General features: G+C 49.1%; 1 protein-coding gene across 7 annotated transcripts in view; it reads right to left on the bottom strand.

The window, feature by feature from the left end:
- Positions 1–19,466, bottom strand: part of NCOR1 (nuclear receptor corepressor 1) — a 2,268,409-nt gene that overhangs the window by 1,132,555 nt on the left and 1,116,388 nt on the right. For all 7 annotated transcript variants that reach the window (XM_069615218.1, XM_069615220.1, XM_069615222.1 and 4 more), the window contains one exon: positions 8,286–8,462. In XM_069615218.1, the coding sequence (XP_069471319.1) occupies positions 8,286–8,462 (177 nt within the window). The remainder of the gene's footprint in view (positions 1–8,285; positions 8,463–19,466) is intronic.

Genomic DNA, 19,466 nt, shown 5'->3' with positions numbered 1-19,466 from the left:
CACTATCTGGGGTGCGGGGGCTGCGGAGGCTGCCGAGGCTGCCGAAGAGGAACTCTCCTCTTCTTGGATGGTGGTTCCCCGGATGGAACAGGGGCCGTCGGCGTAAGAGGCATCCTCCGGATCTCCGACCATAGGGTATGCAGAGCAGCAAGAATGTCCACCGAGATATCTCCAGGTGGTTGCTGAGGTGGCTGTGGCGATCGAGGAGAGGGCCAATCGCGGCTTAGGCTGGTCCTCCAAACTCTCAACGCCCTGCTGCTCTTCGTCGGTCTCCTCGTCGTCACCTTCATCATCTCCCTCGTCGGGATCCTTCCCGTAGGACCTTCTCTCGACGCATTCTTCCTCCTGGAAGGTCTGGAGGTTGGTAAGCTCCTCCTCTGAAGAGATATCCGTGCCCTGGAGGGCTACCGTGCCCCCCCTTCTCTGCGACCAAGGGAGACTGCTTTGGTGAAATAATAGGCATCATCTTTTCTGGTGCCTTTTCGATGGGCTGAAAAGAGGACTCCCTCCTGGCAGGAAAAGATACTCTTGCCTTTGGTGCCGAGTCCTGCAGATCCGCCACTGTGGTCGATGGAAGGTGGGGCCTTCGTCAAATGAAACTGGGCCTTCACGTCTTTGGTCGAGCCCGCGGCCTTCACCTTAGGGCGAGGGCCTGAGCCCTGCTCCCACATGGCCTTCTCTGGAGGACCTGTCTGGGTCTTCTCCAAGAGCTTCCCCGGATGGTCAGACTTCCTCTTCTTCGAAGATCCTGAGCATTGGCTCGTGGTCGAAGCCGTTGGAGACGCTGCACTTCCCCTGGCCGCCGAGGAGCCCATCGCAACAGCGCTCCCGGAGACAGTGGACTCGCGGTGCTTAGCCTTATGTCGGGCCCCCGTGGGATGGGTGCCCTCAAAGGTTTTAGAAGACCGTTCAAACTTCTTCTGGGCAGGGGAGACATGCTGCCGGGATTCACCCAGAGCAGGGGCCTTGGCCTGCAGCCATTCGTTGAGACGCCTGGGCCGATCGCTCAACGTGCGGGGCGCCATGCCCTGACAAAACACACGGTCATCCTCCACGTGCGTCGGGTATGAGTGCAGGCAGTAGAGGCACATGGAATGTCCGTCGTCTAAAAAGATGTTCGTCAGGCCGTAGCCTGGGCTAATCTTGAACAGGGGCGCCGAGTCATCCTCCTCATCCACCATGTCCACGCAGCGTAGGCCTTTAAGAAGCTTCTGGAATCCTCCAAGAAGTAAACTCGACGAAAATTCGTCCTTGAGGGGCGCTGAAGAATCCGAAGAATGGGTCCCCGTTAATCGGAGGGTAGATTGATGTAGCTTGAGGCTCAATTGACAGAAAAAATTGAGTAAAACTCTTTGAAAAAGCACAAAACGCAGTAAAAGCCTGAGCTAAGCACGAGGACTCCCAACACTTGAACGTGCGGTAAAAATCTGCCAGAGATGGGGCTTAGGTAGAGGGCAGTCATTGGTTGGAGGCAGTGTGCCCCAGTTAGGCAGAATTGCATGCAGGACCCTCTGGGACCACCACACACAATTAGGACAATAGGTGTAAGCCAGACCAACCTTTGGTAGAAGTCTGTACCACATAGTTTTTGGCAGCGAGCTGAGCAGCCAGGCTTATCAAGAGTGAATGTGAGCAGTAGAAGTCATTACACAGAGGACTTTCAATCGTAGTGGTTCAAGTAGACACTTTTAATCACGGTTTCTTGGTAAAACACTTATTAATTTATTACACAATCATTTAGAAAACATTTCACTAGAAGGAGGCAATTTAAGATTATACACCAATACACTTCAATACAAAACTAAGATTTTGAGAAAGTTTGAGCTCTCCTGAAATAGGAGCCAAATGGCAGTTCAGTTACTTAAAATTGAGCAAAAAGGCATAAGGTAAGTAGAATAGATCACATATACTTGTTACACAGTGCAAATAGTTTCAGTTCACCAGAAGAGTTCAATTCAAGTCAATAGGCCTAGGCCAAAGTCAATGGGCAAGTGTGTTGGATAGGAAAGAGCAGTTCTGGTATCAAACGGTAAAGTCTTTGCAAAAGTTCTCAGAAGTAGTTTAGGCGGAAAAGAATCATATGCTGGGTCACAAGCTGATTAGGCCTGCAAGTTGGGAAAGTTTCACAAACTTTCATTGCAAGTGCGTTCTCTCAATCGGGTTGGCACAGTACCTTAGTATGAAGAAACAAATGCAGCTAAAGTCGTTGGTTCCTGGCAGTTCCTGCAGATCTCGCTGTTCCTGAGCCTCAGTCATGGGGACAAGAGGGAGGACGTTGGGGAACTCCTGTACTGCACGGGATCATCGGAAAACGCAAACAAAATGGAGTCACTTCAGTTCCAGTAGCTGTAGATTCAAGCACACAAGCTGTTGTCCCTCTCCCTGGTTAATCCTATCCAGCCTTGAGAATGGTATCCAGGTGGCTTACGAGTTGATTGGTCCGACCAACTCAAAGGGAGAAGTTGTCCTTGAAGGGGCTTCTCTGTCGAGATGAACTTGGCAATTCAGACCTGCAGCAGGGCTTCACCGGGCAAACCAACGGTCCAGGAGTTGCAGCAGCCGTCTTCTTCCAGCTCTTCTTCGGTTCTTTCATTCCAATGGTCAACTCAGCTTTCCAGTCCAAGAGACTTTCCTTTTAAACAGTTCTCTCCCTATCATTCCAACCTAGCTGTCACTCACCCAGCAGGGTGGCTGTCGTTGCCAGACAGTCGGCCAGCCAATCACGCAAGAGTGCATTCGGGTCTCCTAGGAGACTAAGCACAGGGAGTTTCAGGCACCTCACTCACTTCCTGCCCACCCCAGACACTAAGACGCCAGAGGCGGTCTTCAGTCCTGAAGTCCGCCAAAGGCACACGAACAAAGGGACCAAACCTGGTTTGGCGTGCAGAGAAATTCTAGAAGGACCTTTCCAAAAAGAAACAGCGAAAAAAGAAGGCTGGGACCCGTTTAAACAAAGGGGCTTAAGGCGCCATCTTGAAAAACATGGCTCCTGTGATTTTTAGCTACCGGTGTTCGCGGTCAGGAAAAATCATGGTAGTTTGTTGTAAAACCACTGCCACCAGCCTTTTCAATAGGAAAGGGTAGCATTTGACTGCTACATAAGTATTTAGACACAGGGGATAATATGTAACCCCTCCAATACTCCATTGTAAGCTGGTGTGCGCTGGGTCTAGGATTTTGGAAAGACTAGTAAAGTCAATTTCACTTTACATTCTCTGGGAAACAGTAGTTTTTCCCAGAGAAGGTATTTAAACCTTTGGGAAGTCTAAAAGACATCCCTGTGTCACTGCACTGAGGGTGCTGTGTAACACACATGAAAAGATGATGCCTATGGAGTTATCTAAAACTCCATAACCAAAAGAAATAAACACAGAAAACAACCAGAATTAAAAAGCTCAAAGTCCCAAAGTTCAGCTAAAGAGCTGGGGGTCTAAGGTAGAGAGGAATTAGCACATTTTGACAATTCTCCCTAACAGACACAGAGACCAGTGATTGGTTGTTAGGAGAATGACAGTGCAGAAGTGAAACTGAAACTGTTTTTATTCTTTACCGAGGATTCCCAGCCTGACAACTGGGAATATTCATGAGTATGTGAATCCATGCCAGAACCCATGCTGGAGAACTACCACCAACTCGCTGCTTGGAGAAGCGACTGACCCTGGGGAGTTGGAGGCAGATGAGCAAAGAGCTCCAGAAGGAAGAGATTTAGGAAGAGAGAGTTGAAGGTATTGAGGTCCCAGGCCCCAGGCTCCAGAAGGCCTTGTCGACAATGCAGAGGGTTTTGAACTTAGGGAGCCAGCGCAGAGATTTCAGCCCTGGAGAGATACGATCCCTGGGCTTAAGGACAAGTCTCGCAGTCCTGTTTTGGATGAGTTGCAGGGGGCAGAGAGTAGAGGCAGACAGATTTACAAAGAGGCTGTTGCAGTAGTCCAGCCTAGAGAGAACCAGAGCTCTGGAGACAGTGAGCTTCTGGGGAAAGGAAAGGAAGAATGCCTCTAAGGAGGTTCAGCTGGTAGTGTGACTTTTTGGACACGTCAGAGATGTGAGGAGAGAAGGAAAGTGTTGAGTCGAAGAGGACCCCAAGGTTTTTAGCCTCTCAGGTGGAAGCAGGAAGAGGGCCAAGAGGCCAGCCAGAGAGTGACAGGAAAGGAGGGAGCAGGTGTGCTGATGAGGAGAATCTAGGTCTTAATGGCATTAAGCCAGGGATCATTGGCGGCACACCACCCCTGGATGTCTAACAGACAGAGATGAGAGAAGGAGAGGAGGTGGCGGGAGGGAGCCTGAAAATGAGTTGTGTCATCCGCATAGCACGGAATGTTGGGACAGAGAGCGGCAATGCAGTGGGCAAGAAGTGCCAGGTAATGGTTGCATAGCAAGGGAGATAGCTTAGATCCCTAGGGAACACCACAGGTAGAGAAAGATGGAGGAGAGGAAGGACCCAAGTTGGACCTGGGAGGGTCGATCGGAGAGGAAGGAAGTCAGCCAATTGAGTTCCTGACCGGTGATGCCCAGGTTATCACGGAGACGATTGAGCAGGATGGCATGGTTGACCGTGCCAAAGCCAGAAGAGAGATCAAGTAAGATGGGGACACAGGAGGTGTTGGAATCAAGGTTGGAAAGCCGGTATTCACGGAGGTGCAGGAGAGCAGTTTTGGTGCTTCTGGCAGCTCTGAAGCCAGACTGATGGTCATGGAGACAAGCAACAGATTCAGTGTGACGATTAAGCTGTGAGATGGCCAGCTTTTCCAGGAGTTTGCCAAGGAAAGGAGTGATAGAGATTGTACGATAGTAAGCTGGGCAGGAAGGGTCAGCAGAGGGTTTCTTAAGAATAGGGTGCACAAGGGAGTGCTTCAGGTGGGAGGGGAAGACTCCAGTGGCGAAGGAGTGGTAGCGGAAATCAGCCAGAGCAGGAGCCCGGGTGTCAATGTGGTCCTTGATGGTTTTGAAAGAACAGGGGTGAAGCTGTTTTCAGGAGACTTTCATAGATCGGGCTTGTCTAGAAAACTTGTCTGGGGAGAACAGGGCAGAGAAGGAAGGAGGAGAGGTGGCCGAAGAAGGGCCAGAGGAAGAGCAGGGGGGAGAGGAAGAGAGAGAGAGGACAGAATGTCCTGAGTTTTAGAGATGAAATGAGAAGCCAGGGTCATGCAGAGAGCCTGGGAGTGGACAGGAGAGGTAGACACTGCAGCAGGATTGCCAAGCTCCTTGCAGATTTTAAAGAGTTTGGTCAAGTTGTTACATGCCACGGAGACGCAGGCTTGTATGTGGGCTCTCTTCTTGGTGTGGACAGAGAAACATTATTGCCTTTGGAGCAGGCGGCAGCAGTTTGTCAGGGGATGAAGCGGAAGCAAGCCATTTCCTCTCAGCCACCCTGCCCTTACGTTTAAGGGTGACTAGGGCTGAGTTGTACCAAGAGTTGCACTTGGATTTGGGTTTCAAGCGGATCCTCATGACAGGTGCAAGAACATGAAGAGTATCGGCTATAGCAGAGTGGAGCATGGTGAGTCAGCCAAGGGGGGAGAAGAGAAAGTAGTGGCGAAAGCTTCAACTGACACATGCTTCATGGGTCGGATAACCGAGAAGGTAGGTGGCAGTGCTGGAGTTGGCTAGGCCTGAAGGGTGGAGAGGGTGAGTAGGGAGGAAAGGAGAAAGTGATCACTTCAGGAGAGTGGAGTGGTGGGAGGGAATCGAACGGGGAAGGTCTGAAGAGATCAAAACATCCAAAGTGTGCCCTGCCGAGTGAGTTTGGGGATGGAGGGGGGGGGGGAGGAGAGAGAGAGAAAGAGAAAGAGAGAGAGAGAGAGAGAGAGAGAGAGAGAGAGAACGAAAGAGGGAGAGAAAGAGAGAGAGAAAGAGGGAGAGAGAGAGAGAGAAAAAACGAGAGTCCAGGTGGAGAGAGAGAAAGAGGGAGAGGGAGAGGGAGAGGGAGAGGGAGAGGGAGAGAGAGAGAGAGAGAGAGAGAGAGAGAGTCCAGGTGGATGTTGAAGTCCCCTAGAAGGAGGAGTTAAGGGAAGAGGAGAGGTCCACCCACTCAGAGGAAGGAGGATATCTGACCAGGTGGCCGATAGATGGTAGCCATAGTAAGGGAATGGCTAGGAGAGAGAGAGCCTGCAGACGAGGCATTCGAAGGAGTAGGCCTGCGTAGGAATGACGGAGGCAGGAATCCACTCAGGGCTACACCCCCTCCGGGAACGGTTGGATGTGGGCACAGAGAGGATCTTGTAGCTATCCTGAAGGAGAGTGTCAAAGCTCGTGACAGAGCTGACCGTGAACCATGTCTCGGTGAGACAGAGGACATCGAGGTCAAGTTGTTCCAGGAGGCGGCAGATGACAGAGGAGTCTTTGACAGCTGGGCGAGAGTTTAGGGTGGCAATATGGAGAAGGTTGCCGCCCTTGAAAGACTATCGGGGGGTGGGGGGGTTCGATTACAGATCAGAGGTAGAAGCCTGAAGGGGGGGCAGAAGTGGAAGGAGGCGTGGGCAAGGTAGCCAAGCAGGAGACAGCAGTGAGAGGCAAGGAAGCCATGGAGGGAAAAGAGGGGATAGCAGGAGAAGAGAGGAAATTGATGAGGAGCGTGAAGTGTCTATCAAAGAGGAGAAGGTTGGCTTGAGGGCCTTGGACCAAGGCGGTACCATTCTGGTAAACATTAATGATGACCTTAGAGGAGTGGAAGGAGGCCAAGAGGGCCTCCCACCGGGCGCCACCATTAATGGGAGAGGAAGAGAAGGGAGAGAGCACATAGACCAGATATAGAGTCCCATAGGCCTGGGGAGGGAACGACAAAGAAGTTGTCAGTGAAAGTTTGCCTGGAGGAGGCACTGGTATAGGCGTCAGCGATAGGGAGGCCTGGGTTGGAGACCAGGATGTCCTTTTTAAACGTCTTGCTACCAGATTTAGTGAGTAGAGCAGGATAGTCGATAGAGAAGCAGTTAGAAAAGATAGGAGAGACAGAAAGCACCATAGAGTAGATGAGGAGAGGAGGAGGGGAGTGGGAAGAGGAGACCACTAGGTAAGGACACATGGCAGGGTGTAAGCAGACGAGACAGAGATGGGACAGGTAGAGAATTGGACAAGATGACAGGCACTTAGATAGTGGTAGAAAGGTTCGCTAGACGAGTGCTTTGCTAGAAGGCAAGTCACAGAACAGCACTACTTTCACAGTGTAGTTTTAAAAAACAGGAGGAAACGAACCTACGTTTGAGAGAGTCCAGAATAGTGGGGAAAGGGCCTAGGTTTCACAATGCAATTTTAAATACTTTCACAATGTAATATTCAAACAGGAGAAAACCTAGGTTTTAGAGTCTGCTATATGGACAGGTTTGCAGGGTAGAGAGGTTCAAAGCCTAACATGGGCCACTCTTACCTTCCTTAGTTGCTGATGGTTGACTGCTGGGCCACTGGCTTCCCCTGCTGACACCTGCAGACACAATATGGGGCCGCCTCTGAAGGAGCCGCCCTTTGCCTGGGGCCCTTAGCCACAGGGGGCAGCCCTGGAAGGGTCAGTGATGATCAGCAGACCCACCAATCGGGGAAGGAGGGCAGGCTGGGAGGAGGGAGGGACAAGAACCAGGATATGGATGCCAGGGTGGGAGGGAGGGAGTGAGAGGCGAACGGCGCTACATTGCCCCTAAGCTTTGGAACGCACTACCTAGCACGCTCAGAGCAGAAACCTCTCTCATTGCCTTTCGAAAAAAATTGAAAACCACCTTGTTTAACTAAGTCCTCTTCCTTTGTGTCGTTTACTCTTTTCTCCTCCTCTCCTGTAGCTACTACTCTTCTCTTGCAACCAAGTAATGACTTCATTGTATGTACAACACGTCATTTTCATATCTGTAACAAGCGCCACGATGCCCACGGGGCTGCCTGTGCGCTCAACAAATGCGAATAAATAAATAAATAATAAATAAATAAAGCAGGTGAAAATAAGCAGGTTAAGGCCAAGGAGGGTCACAGTCAGTCACACAAGCTCACCTCAAATTTGTAATGCCAAATTGGTGAGGAGGGAGCTCGACAGGCTGTAGGGCTCTGGGAACACGAACACCACACACCAATCAGGAAAGTAGGGCGGGCTTGGAGGAGGGAGGGAGCAAGAACCAGGAAATGGATGCCGGGGAGTAATGACATGCAGCAAACCGACAAGCAGGGATATCTGGGAAAATGGATTATAACACTGTATGCCACACAGGTGATGCAACCTGCAGTAACCTTTTTAATGGAAGGTATATCGCAACATCTTTATATTACTTGGTTGAAATAATTTAAATGCCTCAGCGAGAAAATCTATTTACCTGGTGGAGCACTGTACCGCACAGAACTTGTATCAGGCTGTGGAGATGCCTTGCTGACTTCTCTCGGGGACAAACGGTATGGTGACCCTGACCTTCCTGCTGCATTTTGCATTTGTGCATCTTGCTCCATTGCACGCTTCATCTCAGCTGGGTAGGACATATAGGCCACCGATTTCCCTGCAAACATTGATTGGAGAAAGAAAGGTAAGCAAACATAACCATGGTTTTCTCATTCAGCAGAAAAATACAAGCACCATGAGAACCCTGACAGCCAGAACCTCTATGTGCACAGCGACACTCAGTAAAAGAGCAAGGGCCTTTGGAGATTATCAAGTGCATACGCACATGGCAATAGGAAAGTAAAAGCAAAGACTGACCCTCGTGGGACCTGTAAAGCACATTGGGGACACGTCCTCTCCAAAACGGTTCCACGCCAAAACTGTCCTTGTCTAATGATGCCACGTGAGGGGTCCAAGTCAAGATGTTGCGATTGTTTTGGGTAGGGGATCATTTTTGTGGGAGACAAAAGAAAAATATATTTATATGTAATCTTGGACAGGATTTCTTTTTCCGGTCATTAAGCATGGACCCAAGGTTAAAAGGCAAATCTATCTGGAGGAATACTTTTCAAATAAAATGGGAATTAGACAACTTGGTAGCTTGGCAAAACTATTAAAGCAGTGTAAATACACTATGCACACAGACAAATTGAGAGAAAAATTGGGGTTGGGGCGGAAGGAGTTTATAGCTGTTGTCCAATTTGCAAGCAGCTTTACAAATGCTGACTAGGCAATGTTGGGGAGATTTTCCTTAAGCATTGTGGCCAGGGTGTTTAGGTATGTCTATTTCCTTGGTACTAGAGATTGTTTTAAGTTTCACCAGGCTCTCTTATTTAAAGTGCTTCAAAGCAGCCCTAGATTAACTCTTAGGAGGTGAGTAGAGTACTTGCAGGCACAAAACCCACTCTCCTCTAATGCCAAATGAGATATTGTCCTCAGACTATATTTTTATAAAAATAGATTCCTTATATGGAAAAGGCAGGTGTTAGGGAGATTAATCACTGCTGTGCTTCATCCCCTCTCCTAGTGAGACCCCCAGCACTTTTTGCTAGACTTCTGGGCCTTTTACTTTTAATCCTAAATGAGTGGAGCCTTTTTCCACTCTTTCATTCTTATGGGCTCTGTTTTCTGGAACTATATCCATTGTATTCTACTGTTAGGAACGGCTGTATGCAGTAACCTCTGTGGGAGACTACACTAGTCTTGTCCTCCTGGTATTAGGCAACCCACCTATTTGCATAGGTCTGTACTACACAAGTTGGTAGTGACTGAGCAGACAGACTTATCTCAAGAGCGGTAAATGTGAGCTGTAGAGCTGTAGTATCCAAATCCACAAATACAAGTATCCAAACAACACTTAAACGCAAGGTTTTCTAGTAAAATGATTATTTATTTAATGGTCAGTTTTATATAAGCCTTCTTTAAAAAGGGCAATGAGCAACAATAAAAATACACTTCATAACACATTCTCAGAATCAACATAAGCAAGTAGATACTCTTTAAAGATGCTTCATACACACTTCCTACACCCTGAGGTGACTTCAATTACTAGGAAATTATTGGTATTTATCACTTTTCCACTTGGTAAAATTCTGAGGTTGTGGAAAAGGAAAAGATTAGGGAAGGAAAAAGTTTAACAGGTTCTCAGAGCATGCAAGCACTTTTCAATCTCCCGATAAAGTCTAGATAGATCCTTTGCCAGCAATAAAAGTTAAATTTATGGAGAACCGATGAGAGACAGTTAGAATCAAGGTCGATGGGTCAGAAGATTCTGCAGAGACAGGACTGCCAAAGTCAATTTGAACAATTTCTATGGAGCCGAGGCACTTCTTAGTTAGCACAAAGTATTGCACAAAGTTTGCGAATTTGTAGAAAATCACTGTTAGGCCACAAGCTGTTAGGCTTGTGATGGATAGAGCAGAGATCAGCTCTGCAAAAAGCAGCTACTGCTAGTCTCAAGTGAGATAATGCAAGCTACAGACAAAAGAGGTAAGTACCCCTTAGCCAGCACAGTACATTAGGTTAGAAGAAGAGGATTCAGCTGGCTTCTGTTCTGGGGGCAGTGTTGCAGATCCTGGGTTCCTAGGCCTCAGTCGTGGGGACAAGAGGGAGGACGGTTGCGGTCTCTTTTCAGTTCAGATGCACTTTGCGGTTTCAGCTACCAGCAAATAGCACCACGCAGATCTTGGACACTTGATGGGCTTCCTTCACTCCTCGAGGCCAGCACTCTGGTGAGGTGACTCGAGCTTGGGTCGTCCTGTTTCGGGAGGGTCCTCAGGATCTGGGGTTTCGGTCCGGCTTAAAGACTTTGCACTCGACTACGGCAGTGGTTTAATTTTCCTACCATTGTGCTTTCCTACGACAGGCTGAATCCTCAGCTGCAGTATAGCACCCATGGGTGGCCATTGTGTCAAAATGGCCCTGGTCATCTTTTTTTGCCATTTCTTGTTTGTGAGGTCTTTCTTGGGTTTTACTTTGCACGCCATACCAGGTTTAACCCCTTTGTTGGTTCTGCCTTTGGCGGGCTTCAGTAATGAAACCCGCCTCTGGCTCCAGTGTGTCTGGCGGGCAGGAAGTGAGGTGGGTGCCCTAAACTTCCCTGTCCTTAGTCTCCATGGCAACCTGAATACACCCAGTCCTGATTGGCTGGCTTTCCTTGCAGGATGAGTGACAGCTAGGCTGTGCATGAATGGGAGAAACCTGCATAAAAGGCAAGGATTTTTGGACTGAAGACAGAGTTGACCACTGGGAAGAACACCCCGGCGAAGAAACTGTGAACGAAGCTTGCTGCATCCTCCTGGACCGTTGAACTGCCCGGTGAAGCCCTGTTGCTGTGCTGAAGTTCCGGAAGGGATGACTTCTTCCCTTGGGTGCGGGATCAACTAACCCCAAGAGGAACCTGCTGGAAGACCTTCCCTAACTGGCTGTAATTCTTTGTTGCTGCTGGAACAGAGTGCCAGGGGACGAGAAATCCGTAGTAGAGTGCAATGTCTGTAAGCCAGCCAAATGTTTGTGCCAACATAACTCTCCTTTTAGTTCTACTCATCACACTCACCTCCACATTGAGTAATTGGAGGGCGTGCAGATGTCATGGATTAAATCCTTTACAGGCTCTCGTATTTAGATATAGTCTTATGTGTTGGCCTGCAAAATCCAAGAAACCCGGGAGTCATATGCCCGTTGGTTCCAAGCTCAAGTATTTCAACCTCGACCACAAAAAATATTATAATTAATTATAGGTGCATAGGTTATATACTTACACTCAGAACAACTGTCATGATCAATCAGGATGACAAGAAGAGAAATGACAAGAGATTTTATTATGTGTTTTAGATGGTGTGGCTCACCCCAGTATATTTGAAGCAAGACACAATGAGTACTTCGCTTTGCGTCCTGATGAAGGTTGAAGCAACAAAGGGGCAAGACTGCTAGTGCCCACTATTGACAACCGAAACACGTGTCGACCTAGAACATTGTTTGTGATACTAATAGACAGACAATTACACCTGTATTGAAGAAAGGGTTGACATAATTTGCCAACTGACTGTTTGAGATGGTGATATATGAGATGTCACCTTTAGAACTAGTTAAGATAGTTTGGTACATGAGTGGGAGAATGAATGTGTGATGGGATAAACGTTTGTGAGCCAAGAAATTCTTTTGCATAATCAATGTATGTATGCATTTAGAGTAAACAGTGTATTTTTGTACTTTTGTAATACATTGTTTTTTATTACAAATAATAGAGTAGGGATTTTGTCATCTTCAATCCACTGGTCAATGCTATATTATATTTTCTTTATCTTTACCTGGAGGACCAGGGATTCATTTCAGGTAACCCTATATTTTTTGAATCTGCGTAGAAAAAAGGGTGAGGACTGCAGTGTCGCTTCACAGTGTTACAAAGGCCTCTCTGGTTGTCTTATTCAGTTACTTCAGCTTCCAGTGGTCGACTTGCTTTTCACTCCAGAAGCCTCACCTTTTATAGAGTTCCAGCACACACTCCTCTGCAATCAGCAGTTTACAGAAGAACAAGTTACTTACCAACTGGTAACGTTCTTTCGACTGAATGTTCCTCCAACGTATTCCACATCTTTGACATGTAATGTCCACAGCTGTGCATTTCAGAAACTTAGCTGTGCACTTCGGAAACTTTTTCGTCAGAGGGCATTCTGCGTCAATGACGTCGGGTCGATGTCCCTCGAAGGCCTCAGTCGAGGGAAACGTTACCAGATGTTATAAGTAGGGCGCACGGCACCCGTAGCCTCAGTTCATGTTTTTTCCTCCATAACGTGTGGCACCAATCCAAAGCCTGCTGGACTGCACATAGCCTTGCGGAAACGTAAGCTGCAATCGCATAGGAAATTCTCGAGAGGAATGCTGGGAGGGCGATGTGGAATATGTTGGAGGAACATCCAGTCGAAAGGACGTTACCAGTTGGTACCTAACTTGTTCTTCGAATGGATTGTGTCCTCCAATGTATTCCACATCTTTGACAGACTCCCCCAAGCAGTACCAGAGAAATGGAGGAGGAAAAAGAATTTAGAGTACCTAATCAGATTGCGGAATAAAGAACCGCCTTACCAAAGGCCATATCCTGACCCTGGATCGTATCCAGGGAGTAATGCTTAACAGAGGTGTGGATCGAAGCCCATGTGGCTGCATCACAAATATTCCTAATTGGAACACCCCGTTGGAGGGCAGTGGAAGTAGCCATTCCCTAGTGGAATGAGCAAGCAACCCTTTAGGGGGGTCCTTACCCGCCAACCGGTAACACTCTGTAATGGTGAGGATAATCCACCTGGACAAGGTCTGTTTGGTAACAGCCTGTCCCAATCGGTATCCAGCATATCCGACAAAGATTTTATCGTCCACTCTGACCCTGGACATCCTAGAAATATAAAAGCTCAGAGCTCTCCTAGGACCCAACCTATGGAGTTCTTCATTACCAGGATGAGGAGGACAGAAAGAAGGAAGAACCACCTTCTGACTCAAATGAAATACAGATACTACCTTAGGTAGAAAGGACAGGCGTACCTTAAGTACTACCCTGTCCTTGTGGAACACAGTAAAGGGTGGCTTAGAAGAAAGTGTCCGCAATTCACTCACTCTGCGAGCGGAAGTAACCACAACCAAGTACACTGTCTTGAAGGACAATCTCAAATGACAAGAGTGCAAAGGTTCAAACGGAGCACCCATGAGAAATTTCAATACCAAATTCAAAACCCAAACCGGCACCTGGAAAAGGGACGGCGGGAACACATTAGTCAGTCCTTTAAGAAATTGAGAGATCAAAGGAATCTTAAAGTAAGAACATTCTTCAGACGAGTGCTTAAATATAGACTGCGCCGCCAGGTAACCTTTAATGGTACCTACTTGAAGGCCCCTGTGGGCCAAAGAAAGAAAGACAAAACCATAGGAATGGAGCACTGAAAAGGATCAACATTGTGACCTTTGCATCAGTTGCAGAACTTGCGCCAACGGTACAGGGATTTTGGTGCAGGCCGCCTGGCCAAAAAGAAACACCTTCATCACGTCATCTGGGAGGTCCCAATCCTTATACCTCAACCGTTCAGATACCAAGCGTGAAGTTTGAGAGTCCTGGCCTCTGGATGGAGAACATGACACAGATCCTCTCAGTAGGGAAGACTGCGTGGAGGGCAGATGGACATTTCTAGAAGGTCCGGGTACCATGCTCCCATGGCCCAATCCGGAGCAATGAGGATCATGTGGGAACCGAACCTCTGCAACACTTGAGCAATGACGTGTACAGGAGTGGGAATGACCAATCCACTATGAACGCGTCTCAGAAGGCTCCTTTCAGAGGAAATTCCCTTGAGCAGAATCTCTCGCACTTCCGGTTGGCACTGGTGGCGAAGTGATCCACTTGTGGGGTTCCCTAAAGGGCAAACATCTCCTGAAGGACTTCCTGAGCCAACTGCCACACGTGAGAGATTGTGCTGTGCCTACTCAGAGCATCTGCCACCGCATTTTCGTCTCCAGCCAGATGAACTGCCGAGACCGAAATTCCCTGCTGGATGGCCCAGACCCAGAGCTGCATTGCCTCCCTGCACAACGGGAGTGACCCTACCACCCTTTTTTTGTTGAGGTAATGCATGGTCACTGTGTTGTCCATCACGATCAGGACACTCTTCCCCCGCAGAGATGGCAGAAAAGCCTTCAGGGCTAGCCTGAGGGCCCTCGGCTATAACAGGTTGATGTGGAGTTTGGACTCCGATGGAGACCAATGACCGCTGGCGGTCAAGTCGTCGGAATGAGCGCACCATCCTGTGAGGGAAGCATCCGTCACTACAGTCACCTCCGGCCACGGTTGCCAAAACGGATCCCCCTTCATTAGGTTCTCTTCATTGGCCCGCCACACAAGATCCTGGGAGACCGAGAGTGGAATCTGAACAGGATCCGACATCTTGCCTGAGAACTGCGACCACTGCATCTTGAGGACCCATTGCAGGGATCTCATCCTCAGCCTGGCTTCTGACACCAGAAAAATGCAGGATGCTATGAGGCTGAGCAACCTTAAGAATTCGAAAGCCGGGAGGACTCAGGGCATGTTGAAACTTGTCCACCATCTGCACATTGTGTTGAGCCCTTACCTTGGAAGGCAAGCACTTCCCCCAAGGACGTGTCTAACAGAGCCACGATGTACTGGAGCCGTTGAAAATGTGTCAGATGCGACTTCTTGAAATTGAGGGAGAAGCCCAGCTTGTGGAGGGAGCGGCAGGTGAGACCGAGGTGATCCAGTGTTTGCTCGGGAGAGCGCGCCCGGATCAGCCAGTCGTCCAGGTAAGGGTAAACGTGAATCACCACTCGTCTGCCACCACCACCATTAGCTTGGTGAAGACCCTCGGGAGGAGGTCAATCCGAATGGCAGGACCCGAAACAAAGTGCGAGTCGCCAGGCGCAAACCTCAGTTACTTTCTGTGCTTGGGATGAATCGGCACATGAAAGTAAGCATCCTGTAGGTCCAGAGACACCAACCAATCCTGAAGTTGAAGGGCCTGGAGGATATGAGAAACAGTAACCATCTTGAACTTGTCCTTCCTGAGATGTTTGTTCAACAATAATGGCTCGCCACTCTGAGATGCTGAGATAGCCTGCCCCCAACGGGCGAACCATGGGACATGGCCTCATGACTGTTTTGGAGTGGCTGCTGCAGTGCCTGAAGGCAAAGAGGCAGCTGCCCGAGCGGCTTTGGCACCTCTAGTTCCCCGACCACCATGGCTGCTTCTTCGCTGGCCCCTTTGACTGGTGGCCCCTCTCGTTCTACCAAAGGAGGAGTAGTAACGAAAAGAAGCTCCCCTCCACTGCTGTCCCATAGGACGAAAAGGCAGAGGTTGATGCACAGCTGAGCTTAAAGATTTTGCTGCAGCTTTCGAGGTCTGCAACCCCACAACGCTCTTGTCAGCCTTGTTACCAAACAAATATGCGCCATCAAAGGGCATGTTCAGAAGACGGGCTTGCACGTCGGGAGCAAAACCAGACTTCTGCAACCACGCAAATATGCGTATAATGGTGCTTGCAGCCATGGCCTGGCTAACACTGTCGGTGTGTCCAAACCAGACTGAAGGGATTTGCACAGGGCATCCTTGCCATCTTGCAAGAGAGCAAGGAAACCATACCTTTCTTCCCCCTCAGGAATATGCTCAGCCGCTAAAGAAACAGTTCCACAGAGTGTGGAGAACCTTGCTAAGGCACAGGTGGAGCTGGCTGATTTCAATGCCATGCTCTCTGCAGAAAATACCCTGCGAGCCCAACCATTGAAACGTTTGTCGTCCCGATCAGGAGGGATGGTAGGGTACGTTGCCTGCCTCGAGGTGGCCGTAACCGCTTGAACCACCAAACTTTCGGGAGTGGAGTGAGTGGATAAATAGCTGGGGTCGCTAACGGAAGGGCGGTACTTTTTTGTCAATGATTCATTAACAGCCGGAAGAGATTCCGGTGACTGTCAAGCAGCCGCCACCCTTTTCTGTAAATTGAGATGAAAAGGTAACACCGGGTCAGAGGACGGACCTTGGTCTAAGATGTCTGTAAGATTATCTTGGACAAAATCTTCCAGAGGACTGGACCAGCCCAGATACTCCGTCACCCATTGCCATGAGTCCCAGGCTCAGGCCTCCCAAATTCCACTTCCGGAGAAGTGGCCAACCCACTGGCATCATGGAGAGTGCCTCAACTCCTCCAATTGACTGTCTCCAGAAAAGACAGGAACCACATCCTGCTCAACAGGGTCCTCAAAATGAGAACTTTCTTCCTCCTCATAAATGTCATCCAGAGGGACGTGAAAACCAGGTTTGGGGACTGAAGAGGGCCTGGAGTCCACTACTGGCCTCACAGACTTAGCAGTAGCCTGCCTTGGAAGATCCACCAGATCAGGGTACTCCAATGGTAAATTTCGGGCAAAAATCCCTGACGGCGTCGAGGGCACCGAAAGCTTCGGCGTCGACAACGGCGCCAGTGGCTGATAAGAAGGCAAAGCCTTGAGGTCCAATTCCGACTGACAGAGCGCCGACGGAGTCGACGCAGGCTTCGAACCTTTAGCAGGTTTCTGCGGTCTCGCTGGGGACGAGGACCAAGACCTGGAGGTGCGTCTCTTGCGACTTTCCCGGGCCTTGACTGAACAGGACTCGAAGGTTCCGGGAGCAAGTCGCGTCGAGGACCCAAGCCCGAAGGCGTGCGAGCCACAGTACAAGACCGTTCCTTGCTGGCTTAGTTCGAAAGCGCGACCGGAACCGTGCCCTGCGATTGGAAAATCGCCAACATCTGCTCCTTAAAGGCAGCCCATTCCTCCGGAGTCAAGGACTTCGTCGGGCATACCACTTTCCTCGAGGCACCATCCGCTTACGCGCCCGCAAGACCTTAGCAGTCAGCGAATGGCATTTCGAATATTCGTCGGTGTCTTGACTCTCGCCCAAGCACCACAAACAAATGCAATGCGGGTCAGTGATCGACATTTTAGACTTGCAGTCCCTGACAGTCATAAAGCCAGAATGCATAGTCAGAGGGGTCGAAGAAGAAGACATCACAACGACGAAAGCCACAAGGCACCCCGAGTTCTCGATGCAAATACATGCGTCCGATTTATAGCATCTGGTGAGGTCGCCCTCGACGGAGGCCTTTGAGGGACATCGACCCGACGCAATCGACGCAGTACGCCCTCTGCCGAAAAAATTTCCGACGTGCACAGCTGTGGACATTACATGTCAAAGATGTGGAATATGTTGGAGGACGCAATCCATTCGAAAGGGGCGTTTGGCTATCCAATCAGGAAAGCCCGACCCCCTGTCGGAGCTGGTATATTCAGGCACTCTGGCAGACAAAGGACAGGGGGGTGGAAGACTCCTCCCCCACTTCCTGACTCCCCAGACACTCTGGCACCTAGATGGGGATACTCAAGGGGTCCCGCCTGTAGGGGAGGCACGGTATCACAAGTATGACACTGACACAATGGATACAGTTTGTAAAAACGTTATTGAAGTTGTCGGGGCTGGACAAATTCCTAGTTTGCCTATAGCTAAAATGGGAGTAGTCTTGACCATCAAACTATAAACAAAACAGTTCGAGTGGAGTCCATCGCATCAAAAATGGCCTATGCTAACAAAAACGTCATACCTGCCCTATCTTTTGTACAAAAAAAGTGTATAAAGGAGAAATGCATGCAAAGGAAAAATCGGTGGTCAAAAAGAATTGATGTGGTTTAACCAGCTCTCATCCTCACGTTAGACCTCACGGCGTAAGGTTGTCCCTGTAAGCAGGATGACCCACTCTGCCTCGGCTTTCAACACAAACAGTTCCAAAACGTGGGTTGAGGCCAGCTTGGCCTTCCACGTTAAAGTCTCTTTTCCTGACTTCCAAATAATGCTTCAACATAAAGTTTACATAGGTCCCCATATGTCGGGCTCGGACCTCTAACAACAAAGTATAACAAAAACTTGCAAGGGGGCTACCTTCCCCAAGTTTATTCATACTTCAGGTCTCTCTCTGTCAGGCTCTGACCACTTTCGGATGTCGAAGACTTTCGAATGTGCTTGGCTTTGTTTACAGACCACCTCAGTACCACTTTCGACTCAAGGTTTAAGGTTTAACTTTCACTGTGCCCTTCTCTAGGAGTCGATCTAGCTTACTTCACCTTTGTTGTTCATTTGCTTCAAACAATTTACCTTTCTTCCAGTGGGCTACTTCCATTCACCAGACCACTCCTTTAATAAGTATTACCGATTTCACAGCTGTCTTACTTCAAAGTTCATTCACAGGTCTTCCTTTCTTCGCGTCTCATCCACACACGTGCAGCCTTCACTTATGTTATATTGTTGCTATTTGAAACATTAGTCTCTCAGGTCAATTGCCAACTCACTGGCTGTGTGCATTCTTTCTTGGTTTTACGATTTCCAATTCACAAGTCAAGGTTAGTATCACAGGCATCCCTCACTTCCCCAACTGCCATTCAACCAGGAGGGTCACTGGCATCCTTGAAACAAAATGCAACCTTTAGATATGGGATCGGGCCTTCTCCACCCGTCTGTCATGGCCTGTTGGAGGCAACGACCTCCAGTAGGGAACTCTTGGGGTTTTCGACCAGCTGCTCTCGTCCCTCGGTCCATCGCTATGCTCCAGTAGTTTTGCCTTCGCCATGGAAGTTCTGCTCGTACTCGTGTTCCGCCTTGCTCAGAGTGTGCCCTTAGGTTCTGCCTTTTATTTGAGTGAGGGGAGTTAATTGGTATCAGATGTATGCACTTAGAGTCAAGTGCCTGACTTTGCCTGACCCGATTAGCGGGACATGTCCAGTACAATATGTGAAAGTTAAAGTTGTTACTCTCAGTCACCCTCTGCCTCAGCCCAGTGTTTGTGTAAAAAGGGGGACGAGGGGGGAGTTGGGACCTCAGAGAAACCTAAAAAATAGGATGGGTTGTATAAACAAAATAGGGGGGGAATACTGTTTCTCACCATCAGCTGCCTCACCCGCACTCCCCGAAGACCCCTCACCCAGGTGATCCTCCCACACTCGTCCACCCCACAGGGTCTAGATCCAAAGGCAATGGCTGTGCCCTGGTCACCTGAGAGAGATCCATGGGGACTAGCAGGTGAGACACCCTCTGTTTTCTCA

This window comes from Ambystoma mexicanum, chromosome 9, assembly GCF_040938575.1.
Source record: "Ambystoma mexicanum isolate Mex_15411 chromosome 9, UKY_AmexF1_1, whole genome shotgun sequence".
Taxonomy (NCBI): Eukaryota; Metazoa; Chordata; class Amphibia; order Caudata; family Ambystomatidae; genus Ambystoma; species Ambystoma mexicanum.
This window is presented reverse-complemented; position numbering and strand designations above follow the sequence as displayed.